This window comes from Nannospalax galili, unplaced genomic scaffold (genome assembly GCF_000622305.1).
Source record: "Nannospalax galili isolate Female #2095 unplaced genomic scaffold, S.galili_v1.0 scaffold3317, whole genome shotgun sequence".
In the NCBI taxonomy this organism is placed as follows: domain Eukaryota; kingdom Metazoa; phylum Chordata; class Mammalia; order Rodentia; family Spalacidae; genus Nannospalax; species Nannospalax galili.
In genome coordinates, this window is record NW_008339670.1 from 57,631 (window position 1) to 69,187 (window position 11,557).

The 11,557-nt window shown below is 47.2% G+C and overlaps 1 protein-coding gene and 1 pseudogene across 1 annotated transcript; both read right to left on the reverse strand.

The window, feature by feature from the left end:
• LOC103735211 overlaps positions 1 to 11,554 on the reverse strand; it is a 41,414-nt pseudogene extending 29,860 nt beyond the window's left edge.
• LOC103735207 (sperm motility kinase 2B) lies at positions 1,107 to 5,324 on the reverse strand. Its single transcript, XM_008834361.3, has 3 exons — positions 4,419 to 5,324; positions 3,143 to 4,333; positions 1,107 to 2,132 (listed from the first exon to the last, which is right to left on the reverse strand). Exons 1-2 carry the CDS (start codon positions 4,814 to 4,816, stop codon positions 3,187 to 3,189), a joined length of 1,545 nt encoding a protein of 514 aa, XP_008832583.2. The 5' UTR covers positions 4,817 to 5,324; the 3' UTR covers positions 1,107 to 2,132; positions 3,143 to 3,186.
• Positions 11,555 to 11,557: the final 3 nt, after the last annotated feature.

Sequence of the window (11,557 nt, forward strand, 5' to 3'; positions counted from 1 at the left end):
TCTATTACACACTTCAGCTCTTTATATAGCATTTCCAACAGCCCTCCCCCCAGCCGGTATCAATCAGGGCTACACACGTGCAGCGGCCAGGCAGAGTGTAGCTCATAGGCATGTAGCAAGATCGTTAGGCTGGCAGCACCTGTGTTGGCTTATACTTTTGATAAACAAGCGGGAATCGCGAGCCTTGGCAATCAGCCAAGAGTTGGAGTAAACAGCACAAGGTTTGGCAGCCAGCCAGGGCGCCATCTGGCTGACTCAGCTGTGCTCGCTTCCCACATTCCTCCACCATATGTGTGCCAGGGTTTCTTAGTGTATTGTGTGCAGTGATCATCTTTGCACTCCTAGAGCAAGCCTCCATTACTTTCCTGGGGGAGGGACTTTTAGAGTCAGGAACAGTCACACATATGTCCAGTGTGTTCTCTGGGTGCCTTGCTCTCCTCTGGGTGTTGGTGCTTGGTGACACTCCTGGCAGACGGACTATCCAGGACAGTCACATATTGAGCTCTCTTCCTACCAAGGGCCCTGATGACAAACCCTGGGAATAATATGTATTTAACCCATGAGGGCCACAGAGTCACTTTAAAATGGTAGATGAAGTGTTATGGAGTAGAAGCTCAAATCTACATCTTTTTATGTTGAGAGAGAGAGACAGAGAGAGAGAGAATCTCAGAATTGGACCAGGCACGTAGAAATTGCATTTCCACTTAGTAAGACATGGTTAACATGTCTTCTATTAAAAGATGCAGAACATTTGCATCCAAGGTGATACACGGGGTCCCATTTGGGTGTACTCTGTGTCCAGTCAACAGCTGCCACCCATGGAACATTCTGGTATTTTCTCTCTCACCCAACTCTATTTGAATATCCTTCCATGTCCCTCTCTCTGCAGTGAGCTCAGCTTTCTAGGGCTTGATTCCCAGAGATGGAATTCCTGGCCAAAACTGCCTTTGGAGCTTTAACACACGTCTAGACCAATCCCCCAAATGAAGCAATTTGCATTTCCTCACCTCCTTGGCATCCATTATTGACGATATATTTAAGTGTAAATATGAAACTTTCACCAAACATGTAAATGTAAATACTAAATTTTCTACCATTAACCTTAATCACATGACATGTAACTTTATTTATGCAATGCCAGCCGTTGACCTGAGCAGACTGAAGGGAACCCTGCCCCCGACTTCTGGTGAATTTCCCTTTGGACCACAGTGGCTGCTGGGCAGTCATTCCCACTGTCGGGAGCACGCTAGGCTGCTTGTACCTCCAACATGTCTAGGGACTCAGTGACTTCTGGGTCTCATCCAGTCCATCAACTGAAGTGAGGCCAAGGCCTTTGCATTGCTTCTGCCCAGTGTGCAAGTGCTGGGTGAAATTCCCCTCAGGCACAGTGAGGGGACCACGTGGACAAATTCAAAACTCTTGCAGCACTGGTGAACATGGTCTCTGCTTATCAATAGGCAAATCCGAGAATTGCCCACCAGCGCTGCTGCTGTGTCCAATCTCCTGTGGTTCCCAACAGCCCTTCTGTCACGAACTTGTTCATGCCTGGCCCATCGAAGAAGCATTTGGGAGTCAGGCTTCACCAACTTGAGCGGCAGGTCCAACAGGATAGGCCCATGAGGGGCAGGTCTACTGCACAGTTTGCCCTCTAGGCTGACGGCCTGGGAGAAGACATGGCCAAGGGAAGCCCTACCTCTGGGGGTGGCCACACTTCATGGCCCCTCTTTTGACAGTCCTGTCCAGCAGCCCCACAACTGAGTGGAGGGCTCAGTCTCAGCAGTGCCACTAAGGTTCATACATGATCTGTGTCTGCACTTAGACAAGACACATTCTAATGTGTCAGCGTGGAGGACTTGTTCCCCACAAGGAAAAAGCAGGCAGCATCCCTGTGCCCTCCACGCATTCTGTCAGGGAGAAATTTAGTTCTATAGAGAATATTTTGTCTCTTCTGTTAGTACTAATGCTCAGTTAAACTGAACCCTTCCCTAATTCTGGTGGTGAGGCTTCTGGTTCCAGGAGTCTGCTGACACTTAAACAGCCAGTCAGTGATTCCTGCGGGAAGAACAGGAATAGGAAGTTGTTGCTGCTGCTGTTGAATCCTCTCCTGAGCCGTTTGTCTGATGTCACCCTCTCTTCCAATTCAGCACAAGACAGGATTTCCAAGAGAGAATAAAAGGAAGAAGACATGTTAGTTTTGTTCTGGGCTAATGAAATAACAAATTATGTAAATTAATTCGCAGAATACCTCTTTGGGCTTTTTCCTGACTTACTATTATTTCACACTTTACTGTTTTTCTTCTCTAACTTGGTCTTTGAAATAAATCTTTAGGGACAGGAGCGATGGCTCAGAAGTTAAGAGCACTGGCTACTCTTGCAGAGGACCTTGGTTCTATTCCCGACACCCACATGGCAGTTAAAAAGCATCCGAAGCTGTACTTCCAGGAGAATCTGACTCCCTCTTCTGACCTCGAGTGGTATTGCATGACAAGCATAACACATGGGTGTAACCCATGCAGATAATACACTCATACACATAAAAATTGGATGTTTTTTTAAAAGACAGAAATCTTTTTACAAATTCTATAAAAATATCACTAGGTCTTATGGACAAAAGGATAATGAGTTTGGGAAAGACTGTGTGCATGTGGGAGGAAGGAGAATTTTAAGTAACCAGCAAATTCTATTTTACTCATGGTCAGTATAAGACTTGTTGGCTAATTCCATGTTATAGATTTCAAGACTCAAGAATGTTATATTGCATTTGCAAATTTTAAAACTCTGTTCTGCAGCTCTTGAGATTGACTGCCACTTGTGTTGGGGCCTGACACTGGTGGAAGGTCCCTGAGCACATGGCTCTATAGTTCCCACCTCAGAGGAGCTGCTGGCTTAGGGAGGAGGTGGAGCCCAGGCTAGAGGATGGGATCAGCATAGGAACCTGTTGGAGCTGAGCAGACAGTAGTGCTGTTGAGTCCCTGTCGGGAGAGAAGTGGGAGGACACAGGAAGCCTGGGATGGAGGAAGAATCATAAAGTACTTAGAAAGCAGAACTGTGCTACACTGATTGGGAAAACAAGAGTCTTGTCACAAGCAATGGACTTCTGACAAGCTCAATGCAAACTGAAAAGGAAGAAGACCAGACATACTTGCATCGTGCCTGCTACGTGTTCTCGTGACTTCCCTTGTCCCCTCATTTCTGAGGGGAGACTCTGTTCTGCCCTAGGCGAGGTTTCCTCCTTGATGGTAGGCAGCAAAAGAGTCTCAAGAGAGAATTTCCAATTCTCTGGGTCCAGAGCCTGAAGCCTCTGCGCCGGCCTTGGCTGGAGGCTTCAGTCACATTGGGGTCTGGTCTACAGGGGACTGGTTGGTTGTGTGGGGATGAGCTGTGGGATTGGAGGTCTTCGGTGCCTCCCTCCTTTCCACTCGCTGAATACAGGCAAGGAGCACTTATGGCACATTGACAGGCTGGACTCCCAATTGGCATCCTCCTCACGGGGCCACCAAGAGGATTGGCAGATCCAGTTGCACATCTGCCACCTCTTTGACCTGCCTGTTGGTCCCACTCAGACATCTCATCATCGGAGGATGACCACAGCTGTTTGCACATAGGCTCACTTGCCCTCCTCCTTGGTGCCAGGTTGAAAGTAGCAGGGTCTTCAAGGGAGGGGAACGGTGTGACCCCTGGATTTATGGGCTGAGCCTGGCTTGTGGGCCCATGCTCCTGTCGAGCCTGACTGTGAAGGAGACAGTAAGTTGCCATGCTCTCGTTGAATTTTCTGTTAATTAAGGAATTTTTGGTATCTTTGGCGTGAAACCCAAGGTCTTTCATGGCTTGCATTATGGCTGGGTCTGGCTGTCTGGGGACCATCTCTTCCCAGTCATCTGGTAAGTCTTCTCTGTCTTTCATAAGCCAGGGATGAGATCCGACTTCGTCCAGTGTGGGTCTACGTCTTGGATTGGCTGTCAGTAGGAGCCTGAGGAGGTCCTGGCACTCTTTTGACAGGTGACAAGGGATGAAATACTCCCCTCTGACAATTTGCCACCGAAGGTCGTGTACAATGACTGCATCAAATGGAAGACAACCTACTACCATGTAGTATAATATCACCCCCAAGGCCCAAACGTCGACCTTGGGGCCATCATAACTGTCGAAGAGATAAAGCTCCGGGGCAGCATATGCGTGAGACCCACAATGATGTCTCAGTTTTTGCCCTGGCTTCACTTGGGTGCTGAACCCAAAGTCAAGTACTTTGACCTTTCCAGCCTCAGTTATCATTATATTTTCAGGTTTCAGATCCCTATGCACTATCCCATTGTCGTGGCAGTAGCCCACCGCACTATGACCTTTCCAACCTCAGTTATCATTATATTTTCAGGTTTCAGATCCCTATGCACTATCCCATTGTCGTGGCAGTAGCCCACCGCACTATTTGTCTGAATATTTCCCGGGCCTCCTCCTCGAGCAGGCCACCAGTCTTCTGGATGACTTGAAGCAACTCCTGCCCCAGTACCAGCTCCATAACAAGGTATGTTCGCTTTTCAGTCTCAACGACTTGTAGAAGTGAGATGATGTTTGGATGTTCAGTCATCATCATGATGTCAACTTCGGAGAACACGGGCTTGCACCACTGCTTCTCTTTCAGAAGCACTTTCACGGCCACAAGGGTGCCCGACAGGCGGTGTTGGGCCAGCAGGACCTTTGCCTGGTTCCCTTGGCCGAGGGTCCTCAACACTGTATATTGAGAATGGAAGGTTTTCTCTTTAAAGGCACTGGGCACCGGGCTGGGCTCTTCCAACTCCTCCTCCCACACTGAAGACATGGCAGCTACAATTACTACCAATGCTCCCTGAAAAAGAAGGAGGAAGAAATAAAGCAAAGTAAAAAAATAAAAATTGAAAAGTAAAATAAAATATTGAGACACAATGAAAAGTCAAAGAACATAATGAAAAAAGTGGGAGGGAAAAAGCTAAATCAAGAATGAAAACTAAAACCTAACCAAGAACTAACCACAAAAAAAAATAATAATAAAAAACCAGAAAACCAGAACCGGATATACTTACAGGACCCAGAAAATCCAAACCAAATCTGGCTGTCAAAGCAGTAAGGTGGGAAGCTCACAGCTCACCAATGCTGGCAACTGATGCTTCCTGAAAAAGAGAAACAAGAGTCACATATAAAGTGACTCAAAGAAATGAAAGGAGTGAGAGCAATCAAGCATTCCAGGGCAAAAAAAAAAAGGAAGACAGAAACTCCAAACAGAAGTAAATAAGACAGAGAAACCATAGAAAGCTGAAACTTAAACCAAAAGAAGAAAAAAAATAGAACCCAAAAAGTGGAACCACAGCCGAATCTGTGTAAATTGTACATTCTGCAACTACTGACAGCAAATCAATAGAAAACCAAAAAAGTGAGAAAGGAAAGTTTTAAAGAAACATACTAAGAAAGAAGTAAGAATGAAAACCAAGGAGAAGAAATTCAAAACAAAATCCCAAGAAATCTTGAAAAGCAGAACCAGTCAAAGAAATCAGAAATAAAGCCGAAGCACTGAAAATCAAACACTGAACACCCAGGAGGGGGACACAGTTTGACAGGTAATTTGCTGGCCATGCAGCTTGAGGCTGAATTCCATCTACAGAACCCATGTAAAAAGACCCAGGCCAGCCACCTGTGCTTTTAATATCAGACTGTCCACGCAGACAGATCCTGGCCAGCTAGCCTGGTCTACTTGGCCAGTGGCAGGCCAGTGAGAGACCGTGTCTGAAACAATAAGGTGAATGGCCTACCTGAGGAGCAACAGCCGAGTTGACTTCTGACTTCTGTACTCAAACACGAGAACTTCCAGATACAAACATATATGCACAAAACACACACTCCCTATACACACTCACACACAAACACAAACACAAATACAAAAGCATACATGTAAATCAACACCCAACCTCAAAGAACTACACAGATACACACTAGATCCCAGGAAATCGCACAGGGTGCCACTCCTCTCCTCCTCTCAGTACACCCAGAGAAATCCAAGTTCCGCCCACCGCATTATGACCTCTAGCTGCACTCAGAATCGCTGCTCATGAGGTCACAGGAGAATACGGACCTGTCATGGCTGGTCATAACTCACAGGACCAGAAAGGACTCAGGAGTTCTGACTCAGGTGGGCTATGAAGATTGCCATTAGACTTTCAGCGTTAAAGCCTGTAGAAAACTTCCCTGCCCTTGGGTTTCAGGTCTGGCAGTCTGCTGTGTCTTCTGATTAAAGGCCTCTTCATTCTTCATTCACCATATACCCTTCTCTTTGAATTCACACTGATTGGCTTCAAAGTGATGCTGCAACTAAACATAAGCAATGCTCTCTTCATAAAATACAGTTCAGTAATTTATTATAGCTATGAGGCTGGCAGGAAGATGCCTTCCTCAGAATTTTAGAGAACATCATTACATTTTCATCACGGCCAGAGAGGTCAGGGGCTAGAGAGAGGATGAGTACCCTTCTCTTTGAATTCACACTGATTGGCTTCAAAGTGATGCTGCAACTAAACATAAGCAATGCTCTCTTCATAAAATACAGTTCAGTAATTTATTATAGCTATGAGGCTGGCAGGAAGATGCCTTCCTCAGAATTTTAGAGAACATCATTACATTTTCATCACGGCCAGAGAGGTCAGGGGCTAGAGAGAGGATGAGAGGTTAAGGGCACGTACTGCTCATCCAGAGGACCTGAGTTCCGGCACCCATGTCAGGCGGTTCACTACCTCCTGTAACTCCACTTTCAGGAGACCTGATCCCTCTGGCCTCCACAGGCAGTTACAATCATATGTACATACCTGCACACAGACACACACATATACCCATATATTTTTTTAAACCCTGGGTAGGAAATGGGCCAATATATTCTGTGTAGAATGAGACTAACAAGCACACGCACACACACACACACACACACACACACACACACGCACACCTCTTGTCAATCATAATTCTTTACCAGAAAACCCTTCCTTCAGGGGCTGGAAAGATGACTCAGGTAATCTGTTTCTTGCACAAACATGAAGACCTGAGTTCAGTCTCCTGAAACCCATGTAAATCTTGGATGTGGCTGTGCACTCCTGTAATGCCAGAGCTCAGGGCAGAAGGCCAGCATAGATGGGTCCCAGGGGCTCACTGTTCAGCTGGTATATTCTCAATAGCAAGTGCTGGGTTCAGAAAGAGACCTTGTCTCCAAAACAAGATCGAGAACTGAGACCAAGGAAGACATCCCAACATCAACCACTGACTTCCACACAAACCCCCTGTCTTCATGTGCTTTCTCTTGTGGTGATGACTAAAAACAACTTGGGAAAGAAAGGGTTTATTTTATCGTACACTTTGAAGTCCATCGTCCAGTCCATCGTCCAGTGACGCCAAGGCCGGAACTCGAGGAATACACTGCAACAGAAACTGACAGGAGCCTGGGAGAACAGAAAGAGGCCAAGCTGCCAGGTCCTCGGATGTGCTCCCTCTCAGTCCACATTTTTGCTTTCAGTTACGTCTATATCAAGAATCGCTGTCTCAGGGGTATTAACTTTTCAGTTGATGTGATAGTTTTCTCCCTTATGTTTTGGCATCTGGTTAATTTTTGATACGGACTAACCTAAAGCACCTATGGCCCTTTGGCCCTTGACAGAAGTTCACACTCTGGGAGTCTCAGGGATGGTCGCAAGCCGGACTACAGACCCTCTCCTCGATGCCCTCAGCTCAAAGCCTAGTGAGCCTTGTCACCTTGTCACCTTGTCAGGCCATGCCCAGCTCCTCTCCCTTTCTGCTTAGGACTTGTGTCACTTTGGGAAGGGAAGACAGGACCAGCTCTCAATGTTCCTCTTCTGACGTCCTGTGAGCTACTGCCTCCAGTTCCCTCCTCAGAACAGAAATCACCCAGCCTGCATTCACTGTGCTTCACCTCCATCTTTCTTAAAGTCTCTGAATCTTAAGTTCGAGGAGGTTTTCCATCATGGGTGGTTGCTCTGGCCCAGTGAGTCTCCCTTCTAACACCCATCCAGGCCTCTGTCACTTCCAATTGCTCACTGTGGCCTCCAACGTAGTGCTTGGGTGTCCAGCTGGGCTGCCAACGGGACACAGGGTCGTCTGTCTGCTCGTGGGTGTGGGAGGCAGGTGGTGACTTCCAACACAGCTGTTAACTAGGTGAGGCTTCTTGGACCACACCCTGGCCGCCTTCCTTCTGCTCTTGTAAAAGTGGCAAACAGGTTTGATCAGATTGTTGTGTCTGTGACAGAACTGACATATCAGTATTTTAATACATGTAGCTTGTCAAATCCTGACCATCACCTAGCCAGATGTTCTACATATCCACAGTGGTTTAAATGATTTGGGAGTTTTCAAGTCAGCATGTTTCCCAACATCACAGGAAACACAGCTAAGAATTTTATGGGAGAAGGAGGAAAAGAGAGGGAAGAAGATAGGGAATGGGGCAGGCACTGTGAATTTGTATAGTCCTGGACCTAGTACACCAGTGGAAGGTGTGAACACTCAGCTTTGAGGAGGAGGTGCTGTCCCTTCCATTTAGCATCAGTGGCTGGCATACCTGGGGGTCCTGGAAATGTAACTGTGGCCTGTGCTTTTCTAAGTTGTCACACATGTTTAGAGTTGGCAGCTCCTTTCTTGCTCATGTGCTCTGTGGCATGTGCTGCCCTGCCAGTGTTGTGCACAGAGCAGGGAATAGAGGGCCTCCTGATCACGTGTCCTCCTCCACCAGCTAATACTGTGCCTGCCTCCCTCCTGTCTAGATTGGTATTACCATGTACCTGTCAAGTGCTCTGAGAAGGCTTTGGGTGCCCCACCAGCATCCCAGATCCCAGGGCTCAGTGATTTGGGAGACTCCCCAAATGGGAACATGCCCCGTGCTCGGAGGTACTGGATAAAGGAAACAGACTCAGAGTATGTGAAGCTGCCTAAGCAAGGTGGCAGACCTGGTAAGCCCTCGGTGCACTGGGTGGCTTGTGAGCAGGAAAAGGGGGCATTGTTTCTAAACTCATCTGCATACCAGCATTACTACGAAATCTATGTGCTTTGTCCAAACCTTTGGAAACTTGGGCCCATTGAGGAGATTGGGATGTGTACAATCTTGGATGAGAATTAACTTTTATACAAGTAGACGGGGAAGGCATATAGACTTCAATCATTGGTCAGAGGATTAAGGGACCACATCCCAGAAGTCTCTGCTAGGCTTGGGAACATGTGACTTTGAGAGATACTAAACTTTTCTCCCCTCTGGCTGTCATTGTCCCTACATCGAATGTCATAAGAGGATTAGAAGACAGGTGATCAAGTCTGCACATGACCATTCCAAACTCCCACCACACCATTTGGCTGACTAGGCAAAGTAGCGGGTGGGGCAGGACCAAGACAGCCCCTGCCTTTGTTGGTAAAGAAACTGGCAAATCTGACCAAGGCCTGAAATTCAATGAAAGCATTGCCAATGCCCTCGCGGCACTGGGATTATGTAAGGACCATTTTTTGTTGGTAGCTGCTGAGGTGCAGAGGATGAAGGGACAGCCTGACATGCCACTCAACAGTGCTGAGTAGACAGCAGTATTAACAAGGGGAGATGGGAGGGAAAAGAAACAGAGTTCCACACAGGTGGGACAATGCAGGGGTTCGGAATCTGGGTGAAGGGGTGAGGGGAATTTATACCATTCCTCCAGCTTTTCTCTAAGTCACAACAGAAGGATTTTAAAGTTTAAAAACTTTAGAAAGAATTTTCTGAGTAAACATTTCATGTTGCTCCCATGGCCTTGGCTATTGTTAACTGTTTGGCTGTTGGTATCATCTGGCAAAGCCAGTTCTGCCCACTCACTGCTCTTGGACATTAGTGAACAGGAGGGACAGAAGGGGGAGGAGCCTGTGCTCAGTACCCCTTAGCAGAGTTCCAGAATGACAGGCACATCCTCTTGGTGATTTCCCATCTGGGAATCTGGAGGGAGCAGGCTCTCTAGGAAAGAGCTATGGGGTGGGGACAGGTCCACAACTGTGGCATAGAAGAGTCAGATGGCTGTAGGGTTGGAGCCAGCCTGGAGCTGGCTGAAGGTTAGGGGGCCCTGGAGAAGAGGAGGGCTGAACCCTTGAGGGAGTGAGTGGTGGTGGTGACTGACGTAGACGTAGCTCAGGACCCGGAGCTCTGTCCACACTCATGAGGAGGAAGCATGGGAGGAGGTGAAGGTGTGTGAGGGATGTTTCTGCTTGAGCACCAAACAGGACACTCAGTTGTCAGCCCATGCAAAGGCCACACCAGGGAAATTCACACAGCTTCCCCTATGGGGTGCTAGGAATGCTCTATACAACACAAAACCATGTCCTATGTCCCTTTCTCTTTGAGATTTACTGAAGCACTTTGCAGCCGGGTCCAGGAAAGGCTCCCTGGTGGCCTATTCCCTGCCAGACTGGTATATCCACCACAGCAAGCCTCTGATGGCCCATCAGCGAGAGTGAGTATCTTAACAAAATGTGGGGTCCAACAAACTAGCTCAGCAGGTAACGGTGCTTGCTGCCAAGTCTGACAATGAGTTCGATCCCTGGGACCCAAATGGTGAAAGGAGATGACTGACTCCTGCAAGTTGTCCTCTGACCTCCACATGATTGCTATGACATGTGTATGGCCACACACACACACACACACACACACACACACACACACACACACACACACTTGTAACAAAATAATTTTTTTAAATCTCAATTTGAGTTGGAAAATTACAAATATCTAATACTGACAGGACCATGTGCTATTACAGCCCCACAGCACTACTGTGTACAGCTAGTGCTTTGAAGAACATAGCATAAATTGTCAGGAAACGAGAGTTAAGGCAACAAAGAGCACTCTGTGCCCTACAAGATGTGGGTCTTTTGGCCACTTATTAACAAGTAACCTTAGGTTTTTATTCTCTGTCCCATGGAACCTGATTACATCTGCCTGCCACAGAGCAGCAGCCTGGGCCAAGGCTTTCTTCTCACTATAGATGACGATCACTAGAAATGTACACAGAACTCAGCTTCTAGGGTGGTGTGGGGGGCTGTCACCCCACAATGTTACACCATCTAAGAATTTGTACTTGTGACCGTGCAAACTTGACCTTCCACACACCTCTCTTGTCTGAGAGGAAACACAAAGGAATAATTTTAGGATTTATTTTTACTGTATGAGTATGTGTGTAATGCCTGCATGTAGGGAGGTACACCTGTGTGGTACATTGCCCTCAGAGATCAGAAGAGGGCATTAGATCCCCTGGAACTGGAGTTAAGGATGGTTGTTAGCCACTATGTGGGTGCTGGGAATCGAACCCGGGTCCTCTGCAAAAGCAGCCAGTGCCCTTAACTCTGAGCCATCTCTCCAGCCCCTTTTTTCTTTTGAGAAGTGTTCTTTGTTTTGTGTTTTTCTTTACCAGGCTGGAGCAGCACAGATGGCTTTCCAAGCTGCTGTCCTGTTCCTTTGGGTTATCCCTGGGTGGCTGTTGTCGTTCTTGTTTGTCTTCAGTATTGTAGTTCCTTCTGTTTCGTGTTTCGT